The sequence below is a fragment of the Geotrypetes seraphini genome, chromosome 15, assembly GCF_902459505.1.
Source record: "Geotrypetes seraphini chromosome 15, aGeoSer1.1, whole genome shotgun sequence".
Classification (NCBI taxonomy): Eukaryota; Metazoa; Chordata; class Amphibia; order Gymnophiona; family Dermophiidae; genus Geotrypetes; species Geotrypetes seraphini.
The window spans coordinates 13,103,324-13,130,151 of record NC_047098.1 but is presented as its reverse complement, the minus strand read 5'-3'; the positions used below and the strand labels follow the sequence as shown (position 1 = coordinate 13,130,151).

General features: G+C 44.7%; 1 protein-coding gene across 1 annotated transcript in view; it reads left to right on the top strand.

Moving 5' to 3' along the window:
• Positions 1 to 24,261, top strand: part of RNF207 (ring finger protein 207) — a 47,297-nt gene extending 23,036 nt beyond the window's left edge. The window contains exons 7-18 of the mRNA XM_033922505.1: positions 2,578 to 2,703; positions 3,707 to 3,753; positions 7,038 to 7,110; positions 8,026 to 8,094; positions 13,012 to 13,080; positions 16,445 to 16,566; positions 17,894 to 18,074; positions 20,644 to 20,829; positions 22,017 to 22,068; positions 23,488 to 23,605; positions 23,839 to 23,922; positions 24,037 to 24,261. Of these exons, the coding sequence (XP_033778396.1) occupies positions 2,578 to 2,703; positions 3,707 to 3,753; positions 7,038 to 7,110; positions 8,026 to 8,094; positions 13,012 to 13,080; positions 16,445 to 16,566; positions 17,894 to 18,074; positions 20,644 to 20,829; positions 22,017 to 22,068; positions 23,488 to 23,605; positions 23,839 to 23,922; positions 24,037 to 24,133 (1,224 nt within the window). The 3' untranslated portion in view covers positions 24,134 to 24,261. The remainder of the gene's footprint in view (positions 1 to 2,577; positions 2,704 to 3,706; positions 3,754 to 7,037; positions 7,111 to 8,025; positions 8,095 to 13,011; positions 13,081 to 16,444; positions 16,567 to 17,893; positions 18,075 to 20,643; positions 20,830 to 22,016; positions 22,069 to 23,487; positions 23,606 to 23,838; positions 23,923 to 24,036) is intronic.
• The last annotated feature ends 2,567 nt before the right edge of the window (positions 24,262 to 26,828 follow it).

Here is a 26,828-nt window from a genome sequence, read left to right as displayed (position 1 = left end):
ATTAACTTAGAGAAAGCGTGATTCTGCAACAAGGCGCCTCTAAAAATTTAGGCGGCCTTCAAAAAAAATTGGTGTGGGCGTGGCTATGTGGTAGGCGCCTTGTTGCAGAATCGCTGCTCTTAAGCGTGCTTAAGCGCTCAGCTAGGCGCCTACCTTTTAGTTGTGCCTAGAGCAGGCCTATTTCTTGGGCGCCTCCAAAATAGGTGCCACTCAGCGTGATTCATTAAACAGCGCCCAATTTTGCTTGGATCGCGCTGAGCAGTGCCTAAGTAGGCGTCTAAATTTTGGCCGCTTCTTCTAGAATTTGCCCTTTAAGCCCCATTGCCCCAGATAGAGAGGGAGCCCCCCGGGACAGTTAGGACAAAATGCTTGCGTACCCAAATAATTTGTAATCCGCACAGAATTGTAGGATATGCGGAATATAAATTATTTTTTTTTAAATAAAGAGAGAAACCTGTGTGCTCTCAGAAGCCTGATGCGACATTTCCGATTGGTCCTGGAATAAATCTTGGCCGATTAAATGCATTGTCATATATCAAAAGGAGCAGGACAAAACCGCGAATCAGATAAGATCTGTGGTATTGTAGTGTCCAGGAAAGAGGCAGAGTCGGAACTGGGGTGGGGGCGACTGGAACTTTCCCCTGGGCGCTGTATTTTAAACGGTGCTTCTGGCAAAGCTTTGGAAAGGAAAGACTGGAATGGTGGCCGAAGGGCATGCTTCCCGCTGTGCCCACCAGAGGCCAAAATATTTTATTCTGTTACTGCAGATTAGCACACCTTAAGGTCTTTATTTGACGTTGCCGTGCATGCCTTCAAAGCTTAATGACACTCGAGAATTTGAGTATGGCTTCCGATGGAACCATTAAGAAACCACTAAACAGAAGCCCAGCAAAAGATATTCAGGAACCATCCAAGTCATCCAGCATCATGGGGAATTACCCTATGAGGAGATGCCATTTGTTCCTGAGGAAGGAGGAGCGGTTTCCCCCCTAAAAAAAAAAAATCCTTTAATAGAAAATATCCTTCCACGAAACTCTGAGAAACACAGTTGATATTAAATGGTCCCTACTAAGGCTGCCTGCTCCCAGCAGGGCTGGGTTTGTCCTTGGCCACCGATTAGCGAAAAAAAAGCAGCACTAAAAATTCATGGCTGTCTCACATCCTCTTCTGCAGCCCCTCTAATGGCCCTGCTTTTGCATTCAGAGTCGTTCCACCACCGACAAGACTGTCGTGCCCTAGGCAAAGGATTATGATTTATGATGAGGATAAGCAGTGGGAGCAGACAAATTGGTGCAGACCGAGATCTTGCATTAATGCAGATTCTCACAGCTCTAAGTCATGGGGAAGGGAAAATGCAAAAATTATACCGTCACACCTGATTAATTCACCTCTGCTGTGAACTCATTTCATCTCCTTTAGCAGGACTAACAAAGCTTTGTGTAACGGAGTCGCTCTTTCATGCATGCTACAGTATCATCGCATATACGCATTGGTTGCGCTAATATTTAAGCGCTGGGACTAGTTTTATTTTTAAATGCCAACCACGGCATTTAAATGTGTGAAGACTAATCCTATAAGAGGGTGCTTGCAATTACATACCACTTGCCCTAAGATGTACAGAATTGGCTGAGAGCACATATGTTGCTTAGCGTGTAGCGTGTAGGAGCTCACATAATAATAACAATAACAGTTTATATACCGCAGGACCGTGAAGTTCTATGCGGTTTACAAAGATTAAAAGACGGTACAAATAGATTGAACTTAACAGGATGGAAGCTAGTGATAACAGCTCAAGGGATGGAGTATGGAAGGGCCATGAGCAGGACCACTACTTATACTCACATGGCTGTATTCAGTAAATGGCCCAATTATTTATTTATTTATGACCCAGCAGCGGCAGTTCTTATAGCCTACAATTCTAAGTGGATTACAAATTATTCAGGTACTCAAGCGTTTTTCCCTATCTGTCCTGGTGGGCTCACACTCTATCTAATGTACCTGGGGCACTGGGAGATTAAGTGACAAGGAGCAGTGCGGGATTTGAACCCACAATCCCGGGGTGCTGAGGCTGTAGCTTTAACCACTGCATCACTCTAGAAATCAAAATGCAGTAAAAGAGAGCCAAGTAAAGGACAATCAAGCCATTGTGACATCACTGATAAGGTTGGCTCTTAGGCATTGGTGGAATGAGGCATTATGACGTCACAATACCAGCTCTGGTTATCTTCACAGTATATTCAGTTTTCTATACTGTTCTTCCAGGGGAGCTCGGAATGGTTTATATGAATTTATTCAAGTGCTCAAGCATTTTTCCACATCTGTCCTGGTGGGCTCACACTCTATCTAATGTATCTGGAGTAAGGGGGGGGGGGATTAAGTGACTTGCACAGGGTCATAAGGAACAGTGCAGGATTTTAGCCCACAACCCCAGGGTGCTGGGGCTGTAGCTCCAACCACTGCCCCACACACTCCCCAGTTAGGTGCCGGGAAGGTCTGTGCCAGGTTAGTATTCTAAAAAGGGCACTCTATGCAATTCAGTTTTGTCGTTTCTTTGTTTCTTTATTTAATTTTGCTTAGGCAGTGAAGGAGCTGCAGACGTCGACACGAGAGGCTATTATCCTCCTTAAGGCCATGATAGAAGAAGTGCACAACAGTGCGGATGAAGAAGAAACATCCATCAATAGCCTCTTTAGCAGCATGCAGGTACCGTAAAAAAAAAAATAAATCTAATTCCGCATTACCGCTTTTCCAAAGTGCTTCTACTACACTTCTCCCTCCGTATTTGTGGTTTTATTACTCGTGACTTCGATTATTCGCAGTTTTTACCTTGCTGGCTCCTCCCCCCCAAATGATGTCATCCCAGAGTGCCGATAAAAAGTGTGGCGCTGTTTTCCAAGCACTTGCTTCAGCATGCAGAGAGAAATTTGCAACTAAGTAGGGAAAGCATGCAGAGTTTGACTCATGGAATTCTTTCCAACTTCCCTGCGAGGGTTTATGTGCACCTCGTAACAACACATTTTTGCTCACTTCAACTGAGTTCTTTAGTCGCAAAGAAAATGTTTTACTCAGGTCAACTCAGTCCTTAGAGGGAACATTGATTCCAGGTCAACATAAAGAGTTTTCTCTTTAAGGAGACATCCTTCAGGCACAGACAAATTATGTAATTCCCTGTACTATGGCTGAGGGGAGATAAGATTGAAGTCTACAAAATCCTGAGTGGAGTAGAACGGGTACAAGTGGATCAATTTTTCACTCCGTCAGAAATGACAAAGACTAGGGGACACTCGATGAAGTTACAGGGAAATACTTTTAAAACCAATAGAAGGAGATTTTTTTTCACTCTGAGAATAGTTAAGCTCTGGAACGTGTTGCCAGAGGATGTGGCAAGGGCGGATAGCGTAGCTGGTTTTAAGAAAGGTTTGGACAAGTTCCTGGAGGAAAAGTCCATAGTCTGTTATTGAAAAAGACATGGGGGAAGCCACTGCTTGCCCTGGATCGGTAGCATGGAATGTTGCTACTCTTTGGGGTTCCGGAATCCTTCGTTACTCTTTGGGATTCTGGAATCTTGCTATTCTTTAGGATTCTGAATGGAATGTTGCTACTCCTTGGGTTTTAGCCAGGTACTAGTGACCTGGATTGGCCCCCGTGAGAACGGGCTACTGGGCTTAATGGACCAGTAAGGCTAATCTTATGTTCTTATTCACAGGAGAAACTGGCAGAAAGGAAAAAGATCCTCTTGAAAGCCGTCCAGTGGTACGTATGACTCCAGACAACTGGTAAGAATATGAAGGGTTCATGAGGGAGATCACCAAATTATGAGCGATCTTCAAAACGTTTCCGCACTTTTATTTTTGAAACTCTATTTATTAATTATCTCGAGTGAAATGGTGCGGCGGCCATGTTAGTCCACTATTCAAGGTAATATGTATAAATAAAACAAAAATATAAAGGAAAAAATTAATACTTTTTTAATTGGACTAACACACACACAACTCTTTTACAAAATCAGAGTGCGGTTTTTAGCACCGGCCGTAGCGGTAACAGCTCTGACATTAATGAGTGTCATGAAACTGCGCTAAGGTTTTGAAAAAAGCGGGGGTTCGTGTAGTTTATGATTAGCTTTCAGATCTGAGGAAGAAGGGGTTACCTTCGAAAGCTAATTATAAACTACAATTAAGTTAGTCCAATTAAAAAATGTATTATTTGTTCCTTTTATGTTTTTGTTTCATTTCTACATATGACCTTAAATATCCCAAAAGCAAATTGCATCACTTTTCCACCTAATCACCCTGTTTTGCCTGACCGACTGGTCACATGACCTTCTACGACACGCCCTCTTACCACTTCTTCCGCCCTCCAACCATTTCCCCCCCCCAATCTGAAAGTGCAGAAACTTTTTGAATCCTCTCGTAAATAGCATAAATTAGAACGTGAATGGTATAGAAAAGAAAACGTAAATGATTGCATGTATGTTTGATGTGTTAAGATGGCGACTCCAGTTTTGAAGAACTAAGGCCAGTACTGGGCAGACTGACTTGGTCTGTGTCCCAGGATATGGCAATTCGGTTTAGGATGGGCTGGAAAGGGCTTTGATGGAAACCTCCAGTAATTTGGAATGTGAGGGCCAGTGGCGTAGCGAGGGTGATCGGCGCCTCTCCCCCGCCCTCATCTCCACCCCCTCCCCTCGCTCCTTTCCCCCTCCCACCACCACACGTGACCCCCCCTCCCTTCTAGTTGTTCACAGCCATGAGTGACAACTTCAACGTGCTCCTTGCGACCCCGACGGCTCTCCCTCTGATGTCACTTCGTATGTGCGGCACCCGGAAGTGACATCAGCCGACACGGTCGCGAGGGACACAATGAAGTTGTTGCGGCGGTGAAGTTGTAATTTTCTTGGGATCTTGCCAGGTTCTTTGAACCTGGGTTGGCCACTGTTGGAAACAGGATACTGGGCTTGATGGACCTTCAGTCTGTCCCAGTATGAATCTGTATGGGTTGGTTGGGGGGGGGGGAATAAAATGGATAAGGATGTGCATGTGTGCATATGTGAGAGAGAAAAAAAAAATGATGTATGGATGTATCCAGATATCGGAGTGGAATGTCACTGGGCAATTGTACTCTGTCCCTCAAATTCCCTCAAAGGTAGTGCGTACACATCAGTGTAGACGATATGTTTAATTGATTAATTGGCCTAGTCAGCACCAATAATTTCCAATTAACACCTCATAATTGGCAATAATTAAAAGTTATGCCCACAACTTGGAAAGCACGATTCTATAACAAGTAGGAGCCATTTGCAGTGAGTGAATTTGAAAAGGAGAGTGTGGCCAGGGGTTATCTAAGAGATTGAGAGAGAGAGAGAGAGAGAATGTGTCTGAAAACAACAGCTGGTGAAATCTGTGTATTCCTCTGCACTGTTTTGCAGACATTCCAGATAAATGATAGCATCAGCAGCTATGAAACAGTTTCCTTTTACTCAGGAATTGGAATGTAATGCTAGGGAATTGTTAGTGTGTAAATTAAATTATTGCTTTCGCTTACTGATTTTTTTTTTTTTTTTTTTCCATTTTGTCGGAAGTGATCACATTGTAAAACTGAATAGTGGGTTCACAGCGCCCTCTTCTGACTATATTTATGTTGCCAACTGGATGGACAGCCCCAGATCATGAGTTCAATAAATGTCCCCCTAGTAACCTGATTGGGTGGAAAGAAATGCATAGGTTCATTGGTCCTATCCCTCTTCAATTTCCTACTTATTCCAAATCTGGCTCACGTGATCACCTGAACAGCTAATGGCCCAATATTCAGAATTAATTTTCTGGGCGGCAGATAACTAGGGCTCCCCCAGGCCCAGCCAATAATTTGCAGGTCATTATCCAGATAATGTCATTCAAAATCATGCCTGGCGCCATCTGGATGGTGTTAGGGCAGCTTGGGGAAAGAGCAAAAGTGACTTTACTGTCTTAACTTGTCGAGTTGCCAGATTTTATGACTGTAAAATCCAGACATCCTAGACCCGCCCCCCAGGCCTGCCCATCTCCGCCCCAGGTCTACCCTAGCTCCGCCCCCTCCTGCCCAACGCGATGGAGAGGAAGCTTTTCAAAATCCGGATAAAGTGCCGGGTTTTGAAAAGCCATCCGGACCCCCGGACATGTCTGGGGAAATCCAGACGTCTGGAACCCCTATATAGGGTGAAACATAAAAACGTAACCCCCCTACAATTTTTTGTAGCTTTCTCAGCAACCACTTTGATTTTCAATGAGAAATTTAATGTACTTATTTACATGTTACTATTAAACATTTAATAACCTAAGCTATGTTGATTTTGACATTTTAGCATTACTGTCTTGTGATTTCTGCGTGATAAAAATGTTCAAGCTAAAACACAGTGAGATAATGTCATTCCACTGCTGGCTCTGCACACGTGCAAAAGTCGTTCTCACAGTCATCAATCGGACGGGAGAGTTGGGGATTACGACAAACCTCCACGTGAATCATTTGCATGCAAACTTTTTAGTGCATGAATAGCTCTATTTGAATCGGTCAAAAGATCGGATCAGAGCAGACCCACAAGGTCTTACTGATCCTTTTAGTGCATCTAGGCCTTAGTCACCTGGCTGCTAAACGGCTGATCCTGAAAGCATTTGTTGCAGGTGCTTGAGACATCGGCCTAGACCAGGGGTAAGCAATTCCGATCCTCGAGAGCCGGAGCCAGGTCAGGTTTTCAGGATATCCACAATAAATATGCATGACATAGATTTGCATCTCAGGGAGGCAGTGCATGCAAATACATCTCATACATATTCATTGTGGATATCCAGAAACCTGACCTGGCTTCGGCTCTCGAGGACCAGAATTGCCTAACCCCCCCCCCCCCCCCAAAAAAAAAAAAAAGAAGCCAGTAATGGAAAAGTACACTTAAATCTAGGAAACCAGGATTCAGATATATCAATTACTTTGAATCATCTGTGCCATTTTTCTTCTTCTGTGCTGTAAATGCTAAAGCTAAATCATGTTTTATATCATAATTCTCTCAGCCAACATGAAGAAAAGGAGAAGGCTTTTAAGGAACAACTGTCGCACCTGGCTTCGCTTCTGCCAACCCTGCAGGTATAATCTTAAATGCAGGAAAACTATGCAGGACACATTTACACCAGCTCTGCGGGATTAAATTGCATGCCTACTCTTAAAGTTTCACGTATATGTGTATAAACTGCAAAGCCCATCTCAACCCCATCCTTGGGGATGTCCAATCAAAAGTGATATGATAGAGGTCTACAAAATCCTAAGTGATGAAGAATGGGTATAAGTGAATTGATTTTTTTTACTTTTTCAAAAAGTACAAAGACTAGGAGATGCTCCATGAAATTAGCATACCACAACTCACACTGGCTCCCAATACAAGCAAGAGAACCCTTCAAATTCCATTGCCTACTATTTAAAGCTATAAACGGAGACAGCCCAACCTACTAACCGACTAACGCAAACTACCTCAGCCAGACACAGGAGAACCCACACACTATTCACACACCCACCTACCAGAAATGTCAAACGAAGAAGAATGTATGACAACCTACTAACCACCAGAGCAGCAAAACTGGATAGATGGTCTAGAGATGGTCTGCTACAGAGTGATCCGGGCGCTCAGTTGGAGGCACGATTCCGATCACCCTCATTTGCATGAGGGTGATTCATGAATCAGCCCCCTGGACAAGGATTGGATCGGATCCTTCACGGATCGGATCCAATCCGTGCCCTTAGCCTTGAAAGTTCTGGTATTCTGTAACCTTGAGCTTGGAAATGCAGGCTCCCAGTTATAGAACTGCCTAAATTTCCTGTGCATGAAGCTTGGAAATGTCTTTGGAAATCAGACTGTATCATCCTTGCTCTGTGTGCCCAGGCTGGAAAGGTAGGATCTCGAGCTTAACACAAGGAAGAGTAATATCAGTACAAGGTCTGTTAACAAAGGAAGTGGGTTTTCTCTTTACAAAACTTGTCTCTCTCTCTCTCTCTCTCTCTCGCCAGGTTCATCTTGTTACTTGTTCTGCTTTCCTGAGCTCAGCTAATAAGGCCGAATTTCTTGATTTAGGATATGTAAGTAAAACGAGCATCGCCAAGACAAACTGCTCTTGAATGATAAGTTTCTTAGGGGCACTGGTGCAGTGAGGGCGGGAAGCACCGAGAGCAGAAGCGCTCCCCCCACCTTGCCTTCTTCTACACCTCCCCGCCACACGCTCCCGCCCTTTCCCGTCCTCTGTGCCGGTTTAGCTTTGCCAAATGCTCCTTTCTGGGATGGATTATGTAATGAATGCTCTGTATGATATCATCGGAAATGAGCAAGGCATAAGCCTAGGCTCCCTCTGCGGATGCTCTGGATTAGACAGTGGGCAGGAGAGTCAGCCTCTGAAGCAGGGGTGGCAAAGTCCCTCCTGGAGGGCCGCAATCTAGTCGGGTTTTCAGGATTTCCCCAATGAATGTGCATGAGATTTATTTGCATGCACTGCTTTCATTGTATGCTAATAGATCTCATGCATATTCATTGGGGAAATCCTGAAAACCCAACTGGATTGCGGCCCTCGAGGATGGACTTTGACACCCCTGCTCTAAAGCCACTCCGAGCATGCTTCCCTTTCAAGGGCAGATGCTATTTAGCAAGGGTCTGGATGACCTGATGGTCAGCGATACAGACCGTCACCTAAAGCCTTGCTGGACAGCAGATGCTGGATGACTCAGGGTGCAGGACGTGGGAATTTTCAAGGCTCTCGAAGATTCCATCCCTATGCAGGAGGCCAAGCCATGCAGAGGTCCTTTTAGGGGGTGATGGCAGAGGTTCAGCAGGGGTAGGAGATAGCAAGCCTCTTGCTCTCATCCTTCCCCAGCCTCCAAGAAAAGACAACGATGCAAGGACAGGACAGGGTACCCCCTCCCCCCCCCCCCGATAGGGGGCCTTTTGGTCGGTCTGGGCTCAGATAGGCGCAGATCGTTGGGTCTAAGGTTACAAAATGTAGTGGAGGAGTGTGTGGCACAGTGGTTGGATCTACAGCCTCAGCACCCTGGGGTTGTGGGTTCAAACCCTGCGCTGCTCCTTGTGACCCTGGGCTAGTCACTTAATCCTCCTTAGCCCCAGGTACGTTAGATAGATTGTGAGCCCTCCGGGACAGAGAGGGAAAATGCTTGAGTACCTGATTGTAAAAACCGCTTAGATAACCTTGATAACTTGTTCTGCCCTCATTCCAGATTCTCTAGCTGGCTGACTGGAGAGAGCCCTCAGAGTGCAGGTAACGGTACAAAGGCTACTGGATCTTTGTGCCATAGAGCCAGTACCGGACAAAGAATCGGGCTTGGGCAGATACTCCATATACTTCATCATATCAAAGAAAGGCTCAGGCAACTGGAGGCCAATTCTGGACCTCAAGTTGGTCAATGCTGTACTGAAAGTGCCACATTTCCGCATGGAGACCATTCGATCGGTCATAATGGTAGTGGCACCCTCAATTTGACAGAATCCTGGCTCCACATTCCCATTTATCTGGCCCATTTGGAGCTACTTGTGGTTTCATGTGCTGGAGCATCATTTCCATTTCTCGGCGCTCCCCTTGGGGCTTGTGATGGCACCTCGCGCTTTTTACCATGATGATGGTAGTGGGGGCAGCGCATCTCCACAAAGCAGGGATCCAGATGCACCCATGTTTGGACAATAGGCTAATCAGAGCCCTGTCCAAGGAGGAAAGCAAACCAGCAGTTTCAAGAGTGGTCCAACTCCTCCAGGACTTGGGATGAATTATCACTTCAAGAACAGCCAGCTGGAGCCAACCTAGTGCCTGAAATACCTGGGAGTTTTGTTTGACATGGCCTTGGGACTCCCAGATCTACTTCTCCACACCAGATATCTCTACAGGAATTCAGGCCCGAATCTCAGGTCTGCCTGTCTGACATTGCCACTTGGATGTTTCCAAGTTTCCAAGTTTATTACATATTTGATTAATCGCTTATTAACATTCTAAGCGATGTACAAAGTATAAAATATTAAATTACAATAGTTGAAGGGAAACAGACAATGTAAATACGACTGACAAGACAAATTAATGATACAGAGGGAAGGGAGCAGGTAAAGAAATACAATTTTAAAAAATTGTAAAGGAAACATATAAGGGCAAAACAACATTAGGGAGGGGGAAGAAATAAAAAAACAGAAAGTTTAAAGCATAGGGCTTAGTAGAAAACCCTAATCTAGTCCTACATTTTAGTTATATTAGCTATCAAATGCATCTTTAAAAAGAAAGCATTTTTGTTTGCTCTTAAATCTCTCCTGGCTAAAACTGAACTCCTTATCTTTCCGCCTAAACTCTCCTCCCCCCTCTCACCTTTCTCTATTTTTGTGGATAACACTATTCTCCTCCCTGTCTCGTCAGTTTGCAACCTTGGGGTGACCTTTGACTCCTCTTTCTCTGCTCAGATCCAACAAACCACCAAAACCTGTCGCTTCCTCCTTTACAACATTACCAAAATCCTCTCTTTTCTGAACACACTACCAAAACCCTGCAACGTACTTCTCTCAGGCCTCCCGTGCACCCATCTCGCACCTCTTCAATCCGTTCAGAACTCTGCTGCACGACTCATTCTGTGAGAGCTGCTAGTCTCATGTTACCCCTCCCCTCAAGTCACTTCATTGGTTCCCCGTCCATTTCCGAATACTGTTCAAACCCCTCTTACTGACTTAAAAGTGCATTCATTCTGAAGCCCCCCAAAATCTGTCTTCACTTATCTCCCCCTTATGCTCCTCCCTGTGAACTCTGTTCATCGGGCAAGACCTTCTCATCTGTACCCTTCTCTTCCACTGCCAACTCCAGACTCCGTCCCTTCTTTCTTGCAGCGCCCCATGCCTGGAAAAGGCTGCCTGAATCAATATGTCATGCCCCATCCCTAGCAGTGTTCAAATCCAAGCTAAAAGCCCACTTTTTTAAAATCTGTTTTCAACTCTTAACTCCCACTCACTGCTGTCAGATACCTAGACCCACTGTATCATTTCCTCTACCATAATCTCCCCAACCCTGAGATGTCCTGTCTGTCTAATTAGATTGTTAGCTCTTCTGAGCAGGGACTTGTCTATTGTGTGTTAAATGTACAGCGCTGCACACGCCTTTCAGCGCTATAGAATGATAAGTAGTAGTATTAGAATGCTGAAGACCGTCCTAGATTGTTTATTTATATTTCCTACTAATTGTTTGACATCAAGATGGAGACAGAGATTTGATCTAGATTTCCCATCTATGAAGAATATTCAGTGAAAATCTGTTGGGGAGGGGGCGAATTTTTGTATACCAGAGTGTGAAAATTAGGAATGATATTCCTTCTCAAATTGGACAATTATCATTTACATTTCAAGAAGGCATTAGAAACGTTTTTGTTTTCTAGGACTAATTACTGAATAGGAATGATTTTTTTTGAGGAAAACTGTTTGTAATTTCCTCTTCCAAACTAGATAATTACCATCTTTTTTGTATATTAGGATAGCTCTAAAAATGTTTTGTTTCTAGGACTAATTACTGAATTTCAAATTATTTTTCTGGGAAAATGGTTTTGTAATTCCCTTCATTGAGAAGGTTTTTTTTTTGTACTGTAATCCATTTTACCCACCCACCCATTTTTTCTCCTCACCCCTCCCCCTGCCCCATCCATTGTACGAATCCGCATTAGGCTTTTTTATCGCTGGCCGCAGCAGTATTAGCTACGATGCTCATAAAATTCCTATGAGCGTTGTAGCTAAAAAAAAAAAAAACCCCGGACGGTGATAAACAAAGCCTAACGCAGCTTCGTAAAGGGGTGGGGGGGGGGGGTGAATTATTTGAGATATAAGCAGAATATAAGATCAACCAGGAAGTTCCTCTTCAGTTGGCCTCCTGATCTGAATTCCTGGATAACATAACATAATTTATTTCTAAACCGCAATTACCTTAAAGTTCAATGCGGTTAACAAAAGATTAACTAGAAAACATAATTCAAAATGATGGATACACTTCCCCCTCCCTAGTCGCGGTTTTGACACTCGTGGTTTCACATATTCGCAATTTCTTTTTTTTTTGGGGGGGGGGAACCCATAGTTTAGGACGTTCCAGCCTTCCTCCAGTCTTCCTCCTGGCATCCCGGCCTTACCTGGTGGTCTAACAGGCTTTTGGGGCAGGAACGATCTTCCTACATTCCTGCCCCGTGTACATCGCCAATAGGAAACGGCTGCCATGAGCTCCCGTTGTAGTCTCGAGAGACTACGGGAACTCACGGCAGTCATTTCCTATTGGCGACCTGCACGGGCCAGAAGCGTAGGAAGATCGCTCCTGCCCCGAAAGCCCACTAGACCACCAGGTAAGGCCGGGATGCCGGGGGGAAGGCGGGAGGGAGGCGGGGGTGGGTCAGAGCCGGACCAGAAGTTATTTGCGGTTTTTCTCAATTCGCGGTCCGGCTCTGCCCCTATCCCCCGCGAATACCGAGGGAGACGTGTACATTAATATTAAGAACCAAGAAACTTGGGGATCCTTTTACAAAGGTATGCTAGTGGTTTTAGTGCACGCTTAGTGCGTGCTACACGCTAACGCCTCCATAGAGCTGGCATTAGTATTTTCCATGTAGCGTAGGGTTAGTGCACGTGGCATTGTAGCGCGTGCTAAAAATGCTAGTGCACCTTCGTAAAAGTTGTTTCCTATAGTGACGATAAGAAATAGATGAGGATAAGAGTCGCTTAAAATCTTTATCCCACAATGCGATCTGAAAAGAAAGAGTTCTATCATAATATCTTTTATACCTACAGCCCTTGAATGGTGGAAAAATGAAGAAAGCTTTGGTAATGCGTGAATAATGTGTAGAGGAATGACAAAACAAGCCTGTCATGTAAGAAGGGAATTGGCCCATCAGTACTTTATAAAACCCGTCAGACGCTCTGAACTGAGAAAAGATTTTCAGACTCGTGTGACTTTGATGATGGAGAGGAAATGCTGAGTTTGTTTTGTTTTCTTACAGCAGTTAATGGAGAGGCTGCAGAAAATTGTGAAACTTCCTCATCGTTTGAGACCAACTCAGAGTAGTAAGGTATGATGTCTCTGCAGACGGCACAGTGAAGAGGAACGATACGCTAATGAAATGGTGTGAATTTTGATCACTACACCTCAAAATCAGACTTGTAAACCTGTGAAAGCAAATGTTGACTGACTGCAGTGGTCTCCAACACGTGGCCCCAGGGCTGCCTGTGACCCCTGAAGTCCAGGTTTAATGCCGGTGTGGACAGCAAAATGCAAATAATTCATTGCAATACTCCTAACCCCAAGACCAGCTTAACCTATGGACCAGGTGAGGCTGGCACTAAAAGGGCACTGGCGCTAAAAGGTCCCAGACACTGTGGGACAGGATTCTGGCTAGGCCTTGTTGCCCCTCTGAATCCCAGTCCCAGAGTTTGAATAAAGGTGGTGGAACACAGCTTTCAGTGCCTCCCAAGAATTGCACACTGAGATTCCCTGGTTGAATAAGGCAAAACACTTTAATGGTAAAACAAACTCCAAACACACTTGCAGGTGTGGCACGAGCAACAAGAAAAAAGCTTCTATGAATTCAGTTCATTCTTATCAAGAAACAAACCAGTTCCACCTTAGCACAAGCCGTGCTTTAGACTCAGTCCAGTCCCTAAACAAAAGCCCAAATTTTTCCTTCTGGCCTCACTCTTGGGCCTATCCAAACAGTGCATTAGTCAAACACTTTTCCTTGGAAAAAAAACACTGTCCCTGGCTCTGGTTGTGGCCCTGTTGGGTAGAGCCGAATCCAACAGGCTGGGAGGAGATAGGCCTGGACACCACAGGTGTTGCCACCCTCCCAAACAACCAGCTCAGGTTTTACTTCTTCACCCCAAAGCACAGCTCAGGGCAGTGCACAAGCTGCTCCAAAAATAAAACCCAAAATTGCAGTTCCTGGGATGGCTGGCACACCCCACAATGTCCCCAGCTCAATACTCTGGCAGGATTCAAAACAAAAATATCCAAATGCAAACTTCAGTGAAAAAAAAAATCTACTTGGTTTAACAGCCTACTCACAGTCCATCTGCTGTTCTCCCCAGTCAGGCATAGTCCTCTGGGCACTCCATATCATAATCCTCAGGCTGGGCTTCTGAGACTGGCTTGGTATGAATGTCTTCCAGTTCCTCCATTTCCCAGTCCCCGGAGGAACTGCCTTGTGCTGACCCTGGTTCAGCTGGAAGGACTGGCTTCCTTCCCAGCTTAAATTCAGCTGCTTGTTCCAGCTGTTTCCCTCCTTTCTCTGAGGAGGAAAGCTCAGTCAATGGGAGCCTCGGCAACCCGCCATGCCCTCTCCTAGCACGGATAGACAAACTCTTAAAGGGCCCTGCCTTCTCGATGTCCGCCTGAGCTCTGGTCACTCTTAAAGGGACGGGCTCCTTACTAAAGTTGTGCATAGGATTTCTACACTGTTCAGGATGTTTCCTATACCTGGTAACAGGGTTTTAATGGGGCTTACAGGGACTTTCTCCATTTTTCTAGTAGGACTAGCCAGATTCCTGTCACAACGCCCATTATGTTACCGGCCCATAAGCTAACCTACCAACACTTCCCTCCCCCTCCTCCCTCTTCCGATGCTGCTTCCCTGTTCCGGCAGGGTGCAGCTTCATAGAACAGCTGCCACAAGGAGTCGGGCCAGCATCAGAGGAAGAACGTACAGTACTTCCCTCCTCCCTCTGAATCTACTGCTTGATGCTGGCCCTCCCTTCTCGTGGCAGCTGGCTTATGTATCTGCATCCTGCCGGGGCTGGGCAGTAATGTCAGAGGAGGGAACTGGCCGGGGGCGTGGCATGGACTGGGGGCAGGGCATGGTCCAGGGCACCATAATCTCCTGAACCGGACCTGCCTAACTGGCCCATGCATTGGACCTCTTCCAACGAGATATCCGTTTCAAATAACCTTCATCAGGAACGCGGTAAGTTCAGACTGGAACACGCATCTAGCGTTGCCCTGTTTTTCCACAAGCTGCAAAGACTGTCAAGAACAATGCTCTATCAACGGAAAAACAGGGCAACGCTAGATGCGTGTTCCAGTCTGAACTTACCGCGTTCCTGATGAAGGTTAGTTTAAACGGATATCTCATAGGAGGAGGTCCCATGCAAAGCTAAGTAATTTATTACATATCATAAATTGGTTTAGAAATTATCTGGAAAGATTTACATCCGGAAAAATCTAAAAAGTTTTAAGAAAAAAAGTTTAAATAAAGAAGAATGAGGATATTTGAAAATGAAATTGATATGACACAGTATAAGGATCAATGAGGAGTCCAGCCAGCGGGAGTTACACTACTCTGCTGGCATTCTGAGTATCTTGCTGCAGCCTACTATACAGAACTCCCCCGAAATTCAAGAGGGTTCCATTCCAGGAACTCCCGTGAATTTTGAAAAATCGCAGGAGAGGGCAGCTGGGGCGCCGAGGCAGGAGAGGACAGCTGGGGCGCCGGCAGGTGCAAAATCACTTGCGGTATGCTCCGACCTCTTCCTGTTGCTAAAGTCAGGCTCCACCAATCAGGAGCTGCTTTGACACGCAGCTCCTGATTGGTGTAGCCTGAATTTAGTTCAGGAAGAGGCGGTCAAGTTTCAATTTGATTGATCGCCTAATCATGTATTCAAGGCGATGTACAATTCTATAAACAATATATGACATGATACAGAGAAACAAAAATTCTTATAGCAAATACATGACTAACAGGACAGACAGGACCAGTAAGGGGTTAATGGATGGAAAAACAATAGTCGACAGCAAATGAAACATTCAGGGAAAACTACAAAAGGAGGGTTGGTTGGTTTTTTTTAAATAGAAAAAAGATAGTGGGATCTTTAGCAGAATTTTACAATGTCTAGCAGTCAAAAGCGAATTAGTGAGTCTGCGATTTGAAAACTGCGAATTCGCAGGGGAACACTGTTGGATTTTAAAGAAAAATTACAAATTGCTAGCAATAGCTCTGCAAGTTCATTTTTTTAATTCTATCGGCACTCTGGGATGTATACCATCCGGTCCAGGCAATTTGCTGTTGTTCAGATACTGTATTGTAGTATGCACTTGGGTAATGTTTAGTTGCTTTATGACTACATGTAAGATTGTAAAGGTAAGTAGACACCTTTTTTCCTTTAGACCAGTGGTTCTCAAACCTGTCCTGGGAGACCCCCCAGCCAGTCAGGTTTTCAAGATATCCCTAATGAATATGCATGAGAGAGATTTGCATATAATGGAAGTGACAGGTATGCAAATCTCTCTCATGCATATTCATTAGGGATATCTTGAAAACCTGACTGGCTGGGGGGGTCCCCCAGGACAGGTTTGGGAACTACTGCTTTAGACAATAAGCATCTATTAATGTCCTCTGGTTAAGGATCAAAGCTTTAACGTGTTAACTTCTGACGGTATTTCAGATAAACTCAGACTATGGAGCTGAGTTTGCCCGATGTTTGGAGCCTTTGCTGTTTCTAAATCCACGAAGACCAGGTGCTATGAACATGGGCAGTGGCTGCTCAGGAATCAACAGCGGAAACATGTAAGTAGCTTGTGCTCTGTTGTGGTTCTGATTCACCGGAAGGATTAAATAGTATTTTTTCACTTTCGTACCAACTGCTTTTTTTTTTTTCCTGGCGGTTTTTGAATCTTCAAGAAGAAAGCAACCGTTCTTTCAGCAGTGAATCATTTTTTTCAGTCACGAGTGCATTTTTACCAACTGCATTTCACCAGGAACCTGTTTGAATCACGCCACTCGGGTCCCCTGAGGCAGGGAACAAAACGGGGCCACGTTGGGACCCCCAAGTCCTGCTTAACCCTTTCAGGACCAAGGGACATATTTGTCCCATAACTTTAAAATCCTATAAATTTTGATTGGGATAGTCTACAGTTCTAAATTTGATATGTACGGATTCCATACGATACTGCCTTTATGTAAACAAACTGGTTCCGACATTCATTCATTAGCGTCGTTGCCAGATTGACGAGAAGATTCACTTGCCACACTGTCCATAAGCCAGAAGTTTGATTTTTTTTTAAAAAAAAATAATGATATTTCACAAAAAAAATCAATTTTTTGGCATCTGCAAGCCCTTTTTACCATAAAAATGTCGTCAAAACCACAAAAATTGGCCTACGATCCTTATGGTCCTGAAAGGGTTAAGCTAAGTGCTATTTCAGTATATACTACAACATAGAGTGACTCTCAAATACATTCAAATCCTTAAGAAAAAAGTTTTTTGAAATAAAGTTAAGCAATATTCTGTGGAGTCAGTGATCAAAGTTTTTATAAAACAACAATGACTGAAAGGTGAACTCTTCACCCAAGGGAGGTTTTCAAGCCTTCCTTACAGAATTCCATATCTCTGAGTAATTTTATAAACTTTATTTTGATCACTCTCCATGAATCTTGTTATCTATGTAGGTCAGTTGAATAATTTGATATTATAGCCTATTTCTGACCTCAGGTTGTATGTTTATTTTTGGTTTCAACTGTACTTTAGTATTTACCCCTGAGACAGCCTGAAGACGAAATGTAGCTAAGTCAGGTTTTGCTCATCCAATAAATCGCAGTATTCTTGATACTATGGGTCTGCTCTGTTTTCTGCCTGTGAGAGTATTTGCAGATCATTGGTAGCGCTTGCGAAATCGGTCAGCACACCTTAGTAAAACGACTCGCAAATTTACCCCCTCCTTTACTGACGTGGAGCACTGGGTTTTAGCGCTCGTAGAATTCCTAAGAGCGTCGGAGCAGTTACCGCCGCTGCCGGCGCTAAACCCCGCGCCGCTCGTTAGAAAAGGAGGGGGGTTAGAGAACAGAAATTGCCAGTGAATTCTGTAATTTTGCCATTAATGTTTCTTCTCCGAAGGATTTCGTGTGGCCAGTCCTCCAAGACCTTATTAGTGCCTGGCTGTCCGCCTTCCTGTGACAAAATGTCTATCGTCCGGAAGCCCACCATGCATCGCTATATCAGCACAAAGGTCCTACTGGCAGAAGGAGGGGAAACTCCCTTTACGGAGCACTGCCGTAACTACGAAGACATGTACAGAGTAAGATTCTTGGGGGAGGGGGTTGTTTTTTTCATAAAACCATTTTGTCGGTGCATGTCTTCCTCCTGAGGACTTTCCATGCCAGAAATCTCTACAGGAGAAATACCCACCACAACAGCATCCATCGGAGTGGAGGAGGGGCTGCAGCCTCAGCACCCTGAGGTTGCAGGTTCAAATCCTATGCTGCTCCTTGTGACCCTGGGCAAGTCACCAACAGTCCATTGCCCCAGGTCCATGGGCGTAGCAAGGGCGAGAGGCAGCTGGGGTGATGGCACCCCTCCCCTACCCACTCCTTCTTTGCCCTTACTTGACGCACACCTTATAAGCGGATCTGGCTGCGTGCATTAGCCAGCCAGCCAATGAAAATTGGTGGCGACCAGCTATGTCGCATGCATGCAAGCATTTATTTAGTTATTTCTCTATCCTGTTCTCCCCAATGCCTCACCCTTGTTGCACTAGAACATTGAAGAATCCTAACCATCTCACTAGAGCAGTTCTTAACCTTGTTGGAGGTACTGAACCCCACCAGTTTCATATGCGTGTTCACCGAACCCTTCTTTATTCCCTTAGTTTTGCCGGAGCTAGACTAGAATTACTCAACTTGGCATTGCAAATCATGCAATTAGGACGCTGACTCTCATCACGTTCCGTTATACATGTGAATCCATATTGTACATATTCGTCCGACCACTTTCGTATTTTGCTCGACATAGTTAGTAAGGGATTAAAATATTAAGATAGGTATCACACGACGTACCATCACAACAGTTACAATTCGACTACTGTGCGCATCAAATCCCCTGCAGCACAGATAGGCCAAGCAATGTTGCGTGATCACCTGCAGCCAATTATGGACAAGCGGGGCGTATCATCACGAATCATAAGCGCTTCGGTCACGTTCAATCATCTATCAGTTAAATCACAAATTTTGATCAGGAATTATATAAGGCGTTAGTTACAGATTGATAGATCAAGAACCCGAGTACACGATCAGTCTTGATCAAAATCACTGAATAACTGATAGATGATTGAACATGACCGAAGCGCTATATGAGTCGGAGGTGTGTTTTGACCTCTGCCGAACCCGCGAGACTGACTCACCGAACCCCTGGGGTTCGGTCGAACCCAGGTTAAGAACCACTGCACTAGTGTGATATATGCAGATGGTATTTAAGGTTGTGGATAAATACAAAGGATTAGTGCTGAGATATGCATTTCAGGGTTTTTGTGTCATCAGTGGGGTGTAACTCTCCCAAAACATGTGCACTATTTGCAAAACGGGTTCACACTTTCAGGAAAAAGTGCATGCACACGTGGACCACTGTACACGTGCGTACGCTCTTCCCGATAAACTAAATCAAATTAAAATTCCTGGAGGCTGTGCACCCACAGAAGATGGACGGGGCAGATAGGACCATGGCTAGTTGTGACCCAAGGTTCATGATACTCTAACCCTGATTTAGGCAGGTTGTGATTGAGCTGAAAGACCCAAAAAAGCAGGATGAAAGAGACTTTCCGTCACTGGAGGGCTGTAGTAATTGATTGGACAACCATTTTTTTAGGATGCATTGGGTACTGTGGATTCTGCTCGGAAGAAGGGGGATGGACTGGATAACTCTATAGTCTCTCTTTCATATGATTCCATAATGGTTAATAAAATGACCTACTTCCTTTTCTTGTGCAACTACTTCCAACACAAAAGTAGACACAAGGCTTTCTCCAGAAAAGTTTGACTATGAAGTGGCGTAGCAAGGGTGAGAGGCGCCCCCTCCCCCACCCTCATCTTCACCCTCCCCCCACTCTTTATCGATCCCGCCTGCCTCATGCGCCTCCCCCCTTCCCTTGTACCTCTAGTTGAAGTTGTTGCTCACGGCGATCAACATGCTTCTCACGACCCCTGACGACCCCTCCCTCTGACGTCACTTCCCACGCACGGCACCCAGAAGCGATATAAGTAGGAGAGACGACCCCTTCCTCTGACATCACTTCCCACGCACGGCACCCAGAAGCGATATAAGCGGGAGAGCCGGTGGGGTCGCAACGAGCACGTTGTTGACCACTGCAAACAACTTCAACTAGGGAAGGAATGGGAAGAGACAGGGGGACGGAGAGGAGGAGGGGTGCAGACGCCCCCACCAACATGGTGCCCAGGGCGATCCGTCCCCTTCACTACATCAATTTGACTATATAATAAACATGCGACATAGCCTACATCATCATTTTATTATTTATTCAAATTTCCATACTGTTCTCCCAGGGGAGCTTAGAATGGTTTACATGAATTTATTCAGGCACTCAAGCATTTTTTCCTGTCTGTCCCGGTGGGTTTACAGTCTATCTAATGTACCTGGGGCAATGGGGGGATTAAGTGATTTGCCCAGGGTCACAAGGAGCAGCGTGGGAATTGAACTCACAACCTTAGGGTGCCGAGGCTGAGTGAGGCTTTAACCACTGCGCCACACTCTCCCCTGACAGTTACAGAAGGAAGCAAGCCCTTGCTAAAAATCAGGAGCTAAAAAGGATCAAACCTTTGTAAAGAATAACGTCTGTGTGTTTATTTCACTTGTAGACCTTGCAGACAGAGATTCAAAATTTAAAGGATCAAGTGCAAGAACTGCACCGAGATCTGACCAAGCATCATTCCCTCATCAAGACAGATACCATGAGCGAGATCCTACAGAAGACGATGCAAGTGGATGTTCAGATAGCCTCCGAATACTCCTCTATTGAAATGATGAGGACAGTTTTTGAAGAGGTGAGGAAGGGGCCAAAACATAGCGTGGGATAACTTATTCATTTAAGTGTAGGACTGCACAAAGTGTAGTTGAAACTGTACATAAGAGATATTTAGATATATTTAAGTAGTAGCCATCTGCTGAATGTTAAGATCAATGGGATTCCCTCACTGATGTTAAGTAGTGCTCTCCACTAGTTGCAGGGCTGGCCCTGCCATTAGGCAGACTAGGCATCTGCCTAGGGCAGCAGCATTTGGAGGGTGGCAGTGCTACAGGAGAGCAGCAAAGAGGCTTCCCTACCACTCATCCACATCCAGCATCACCCCACATCGTCTCTTTGACTATTGCCACCCACCTATTCCTGGGCTCCTCACCCATTTGTTAAAGCTCTGACACACAAAAAAAATTTGTTTAGGTAAGAAAATACCCTATAACAGGGGTAGGCAATTCAGATCCTCGACAGCCGGAGCCAGGTCAGGTTTTCAGGACATCCACAATAAATATGCATCTCAAGGAGGCAGCGCATGCAAATCCATCTCATACATATTCATTGTGGATATCCTGAAAACCTGACCTGGCTCCGGCTCTCGAGGACCGGAATTGCCTGCCCCTGTCCTATAACAAGCAAGCAAGAGATGGCCTTTTTTGCCTAAAGCAGTAAATCAGTTCTACTTTTGGGGGGTTTTAACAAGGTAAGGGGACTGGCATGCATTTGAATGTGCAAGAAATAGAAAGCAAGTAACCCAACATCAAATTTTATTTATATACCTAGGGTTACCAGATTTTACAAACAGAAAATCTGGACCCGTGGACCCGCCCCCCCCCAGGCCACACCCTGTTCTAGTCAGCCATGTCCCGGTTCTGCCCCCAGGCCCGCCCCCTCGACCTGCACGAGCAATGAGCCAGGCCAAACGGCATTCACTGGTGTGACATGCTGCCACCACGTTGTGGCACATACTGGTGTGGCACATACATGCCGCCACCACTGGTGTGGCACATAACGCCACCACGTTGCATCCATGCATGCGCGAATGCCGTCCCGACATCGCTCGTTACCAGCTTTTCAAAACCTGGACAAAGTGTCGGGTTTTGAAAAGCCCTGGACATGTCCTGAAAAGCACACATCCGGGGAAATCCGGACGTCTAATAACCCTATGTATACCGCGATGCACTATGGATTATATACTTCAGCCATTTTTTCTTTCAGATTTGGGAAGAGACTTATCAAAGGGTTGCAAATGAGCAGGAAATTTATGAAGGTACTGTAGCTACCTAGATCCTGCTGCATTAACACAACTGGGCACACGAGACTGGGATGTTCACTCCTAACCCATCTAATATGTTTTATATATGCTGGAGGCAGTAAAATGCACTAAAAGAAGCTTCACTGATTTATCTAATACCACATTCTCTGCGCCACCAATCCCAACTTACACTACTGGTAATTTTGCATTCCATTTTGTAATTTATATTTGCCTTTCTCTACTCCTTTTTTTTTTTTTTTCTGTTGTGCCTGCTCTTTATACAACTTGGGGCTTAGAAGCCATATGAAAATTAGAATAAAATCCCATTTAGCTAGATCTTTACACAGCTGAATTTCTAAACCTTGGTCCACTAGAAACATGAAGGCAGATGAAGGATAAATGGCCCATCCAGTCTGCCCATCTGCAGCATCCACTATTTCCTCCTCTCCCTAAGAGATCTCACGTGTGTGTGCCACTTTCTTGAACTGAGAGTCTCTCTCTCTACTATCTCTGCCGGGAGACTATTCCACACATCTACCACCCTTTCTGTAAAAAAATATCAGATTACTCCTGAGCCTATCACCTCTTAATTTCATCCTATGCCTTCTCATTCCGGAGCTTCCTTTCAAATGAACGAGACTCGACTCATGTGCATTTACACGTAGGTATTTAAATGTCTATTGTATCTCCCTCTCTCCTGCCTTTCCTCCAAAATATACATATTTGAGATCTTTCAAGACTGTCTCCACCCATCTCAAATTCTGCTCTGGAGGATGTGACGAGATAAAAGCCCAAAACCAACATAACATAGTAACACAGTAAATGATGGCAGATAAAGACCTGAACGGTCCATCCAGCCTGCCCATTAATTATACCCATTAAAAATACAGGACTTAAAAATAACTTGACTTTTCTTTGATATTTCTGGCATTGTCCTAGGTTCCAAATTCTGAAGTTGCCATCCAAGCTCACTTCAGCCTATCCAACCATCCTGGGTGGTCATGCTAAAGTCTGTAACTTTGCCATATTTAAAAATAATCTTGGTCCATGCAGTACATAAATATAGATAGCAACAAATAAAGCTGTAAAAATTCATGTTGAAATTCCAAGCAGTTGCTGAGTAAACAGCAAAAAACTCTATAAGAGTTAATTTTTTTTTTGCCCCACCCTGTATATAAAAATCAGAGGTTCTCAACCCAGTCCTCAGGCTACACCTAGCCAGGTTTTTAGGATGCCCACCAATGAATATGCATGAGAGTAATTTGCATGCACTGCCTTTGTTTATGCAAATCTATCTCTTGCATAGTCATTATGGATATCCTGAAAACCCGACTGGCTTTGTTTTTAAACTCGAATTGCCCTTTATGCCAGTGGTAACTAATCTTTCTCTAGCAATCCATCTTCACAACTAAATCTTGTTGGATTTTCATACAGCCCAGCTACATGACTTACAGCAGCTCAAGCAGGAAAACAGCTACTTGACAACTATCACAAAGCAGATTGTACCTTATATCCATTCTATCGCTAAGGTCAAGGAGCGCCTGGACCCCAGGTACTGAAAAAAAGAGTGTAACCGATAGGTTATCAGGCCAAGCCATCTTATCAGTCTAATTTTTAAACACTGCATTTTCAAAAGGGAAATATTTAAATCCACATGAAGAATTGGGGGGGTGGGGAATAAAAGTAAAGAAATTATATTTTGTACACCTCTAAACACTCATGTTCTGCACAGTGGAATAAGTAGTGGTCCTAGATTAGGAATTTTCCTTATATTTTTCTCTCTAGGCTCAAAAAACCCAAAGAGCTGAAGGACGAGCAACCAGAGAAGATTTATGATGACAGTCTATTGGCCAGTGACACCTCACAGAGGTATCTCTCAAGACTTTGTATACTTTTTAGATATTTCGTAGGCATCAGACCTCTTAATTAATTCAACAAAAGCTAATTACTGATATTCCATGGGCAAATACTTTTCTACCATAGGAATGACTTGACTACCAACACCGAAGACAATTGGGAGAAGTCCTCAGAGATCAAAGTCGATAGCCAGGCTCTGAACATTCTGAGGACCCCATGCTAAACATTTAAGGATACTACAGAGCCATGTACGCAAGCAGCATCGGCGGCCTGAACTGGAAGGACCTGTCCCGTTAAGAAGAGAAAATTCATAGAAACCTGCAATAATCAGCCATTTGGTTTCTATCTAATATAATAAAATGCTAAGCTGCGCATGCGCACTCCCACCTGCGTGCGTCCGTTTTCCGTGAGATGTAGGGCACCTGAGGTAGGAGTGCGCATGCGCGCGAATCTCTCTCTCTCTCTCTCTGGCCGGTCGTCGGCGTCGTCTTTGTTCCTCTCCCCGGCATACCCGAACCCCTGTTCAGCCTCCCATCCGACCCTACCTTCGGCTCCCTTAGTCCCTTGCCGCCGCTCCTCTTCTCTTCCCGCCCCGCGGTCCCGACAAACTCCAGCCCGACACGGGCAGAGCAAACCAGGGCAGTAGCAGGCCGCGAAGCAGCGTGTTTAGAGTGCTGCGGCCCCTGCTGGAGTAAGGACATTTGTTGGGACCGTGGGAAGGGGGCGGCAAGGGACTAAGTTGGCAGGTAGTGCTGTTTTTCCGTGATGGAGGTCTGCGTGAGCTCTCCCAGAGCCTGGCCTGCACCAAGACGCGCTCCTACGGCACTACGGCTAACACGCGAAAAGAAAACAAAAGAAAATTTAAAAAACGTTGGCCCCCGCCGAAGAAGCAATAGGTGGAGGAGGGGCGTGAGGAGCCGGAGAGCTGTATGTAAGTGTGTGTGTGCGTGTGTATAGCCAAGGAGGAAGTGCAGCAGGAGCAAGGAGGTGGGGAGAGTGGATTTCCCCTACTTGGATGTCAGGCATCAAGAGGATTGGAGTAAAAGCTTTGGTCCTGCGATTCTCACTCTTTTCCTGGGGCAACTGCTGGACAGGGGAGGGAGCAGGACGTAAAGGAGAAGAGCTACTGCTGGACAGGAGGAGCAGGGAATGGGAGGGGTGCTGCTGGACAGGGGGAGATAAAAGGAGAAGGGCTACTGCTATATGGGGGGAGCAGGGAAAGGGGGGGAGGTGCTGCTGGACAGGGTTGGCGGTAAAAGTAAGGGAGAAGGACTGCTAGCACCCGTTAATGTAACGGGCTAAACAACTAGTTGCTTTAATAAATGTGAAATGAAAAAATTACAATTTCTTTGTTCAAAGTGAAGCTATCATACCATCTGCATATCAGCACAGTAGTCCAACGTTGTTTCTATCGATTGCGTATGATAAGATCTCTATCTAAATCGGTGGTTCTCAACCCTGTCCTGGAGGACCACTAGGCCAATCGGGTTTTCAGGCTAGACCTAATGAATATGCATGAGAGAGATTTACATATAATGGAGGTGACAGGCATGCAAATCTGCTCCATGCATATTCATTAGGGCTATCCTGAAAACCCGATTGGCCTGGTGGTCCTCCAGAACAGGGTTGGGAACCACTGATCTAAACTATTAGAACTTGCTTCTTTGAACGTTTTGATTCACTCGTTTGTGATCTCATGCATCGATTATTGTAACGCCCTCTTTCAAGGCGCAACAAAAAAAAGAAATAAGAAGACTCCAACTAGTACAAAACACTGCAGTAAAAATTTTATTTAATGCAAAAAAAAAAAAAAAAAATGATTGTCAACCCATTTTTATATAGAGCTCACTGGTTACCATACAACACAGAATTACTTTTAAAATTATTTTATTAACTTTTAAAACCAGAGAAAATAATCAACCTGAATTCATTAATAACCTACTGGGGTTTAAGAAAGGATTGGACAATTTCCTCCTGGTAAAGGGGATAGAGGGGTATAGATAGAGGATTACTGCACAGGTCCTGGACCTGTTGGGCCGCCACGTGAGCGGACTGCTGGGCACGATGGACCTCAGGTCTGACCCAGCGGAGGCATTGCTTATGTATCTTATGTTCTTATCCAATTACAACATTACAAGGTCTTTGCGATCTACAGTTCGAAACCTTCTTGTTATCCCATCATTGAAACATATAAATACATTAAGGACCTCAATCTTTTCTGTTAGCGCCCCTTCTCTTTGGAACAGTATTCCAAATTACATACGCGAAAAACTTACACTCTCCGACTTTAAGTCAAAACTCATTTCTCTTTCTCGACGCATTTGACTCCTAATTGTCCTTTTAAGGACTACCCAGCATTTAGAAGGAATCTTAATACTTGTTCCCCTTCCTATTGTTTTTCTCCTTTACATGCTCTCTTTTTTTTTTACATATTGTCGTTCCAGCCCTCCTTTCCCGCTTGTCTCTGTTCGTTAATTTTTTTGTTAGTTTATTAGTCCTTAAAAGCTAGTATTTGCCCTAGTGTTGTTGTGTGTTTTTTTAAACTGTATTTTAGTCAGTAGATGGCTTTAACATTTTTGTACAATGCCTAGGTTTGATTAGGCGCTATAAGAAATTTTAAATAAACTTGAAACTTAAGCAGCCAGGAATAGAGGAGTGGCCTAGTTGTTAGAGCAGTGACCCGAAAACCAAACCGTGCTTCTTCCGTCATCTCAGGCAAATCACTTTGCCCTCCATTGTCTCGGGTACTAATTTAGATTAGAAGACTTCTCCAGGCAAGGACTTACCTTCTGCATTTGAACTGTAAATCACCTTGAGCGTCAAATCCAAAGCCTAAATTCCAGCACATTAAGAGTGCACTAACCCAGCATTTTTTCAAAGATATCAACCAGTGAGCTTACTTATAAAATGAGAGCGTC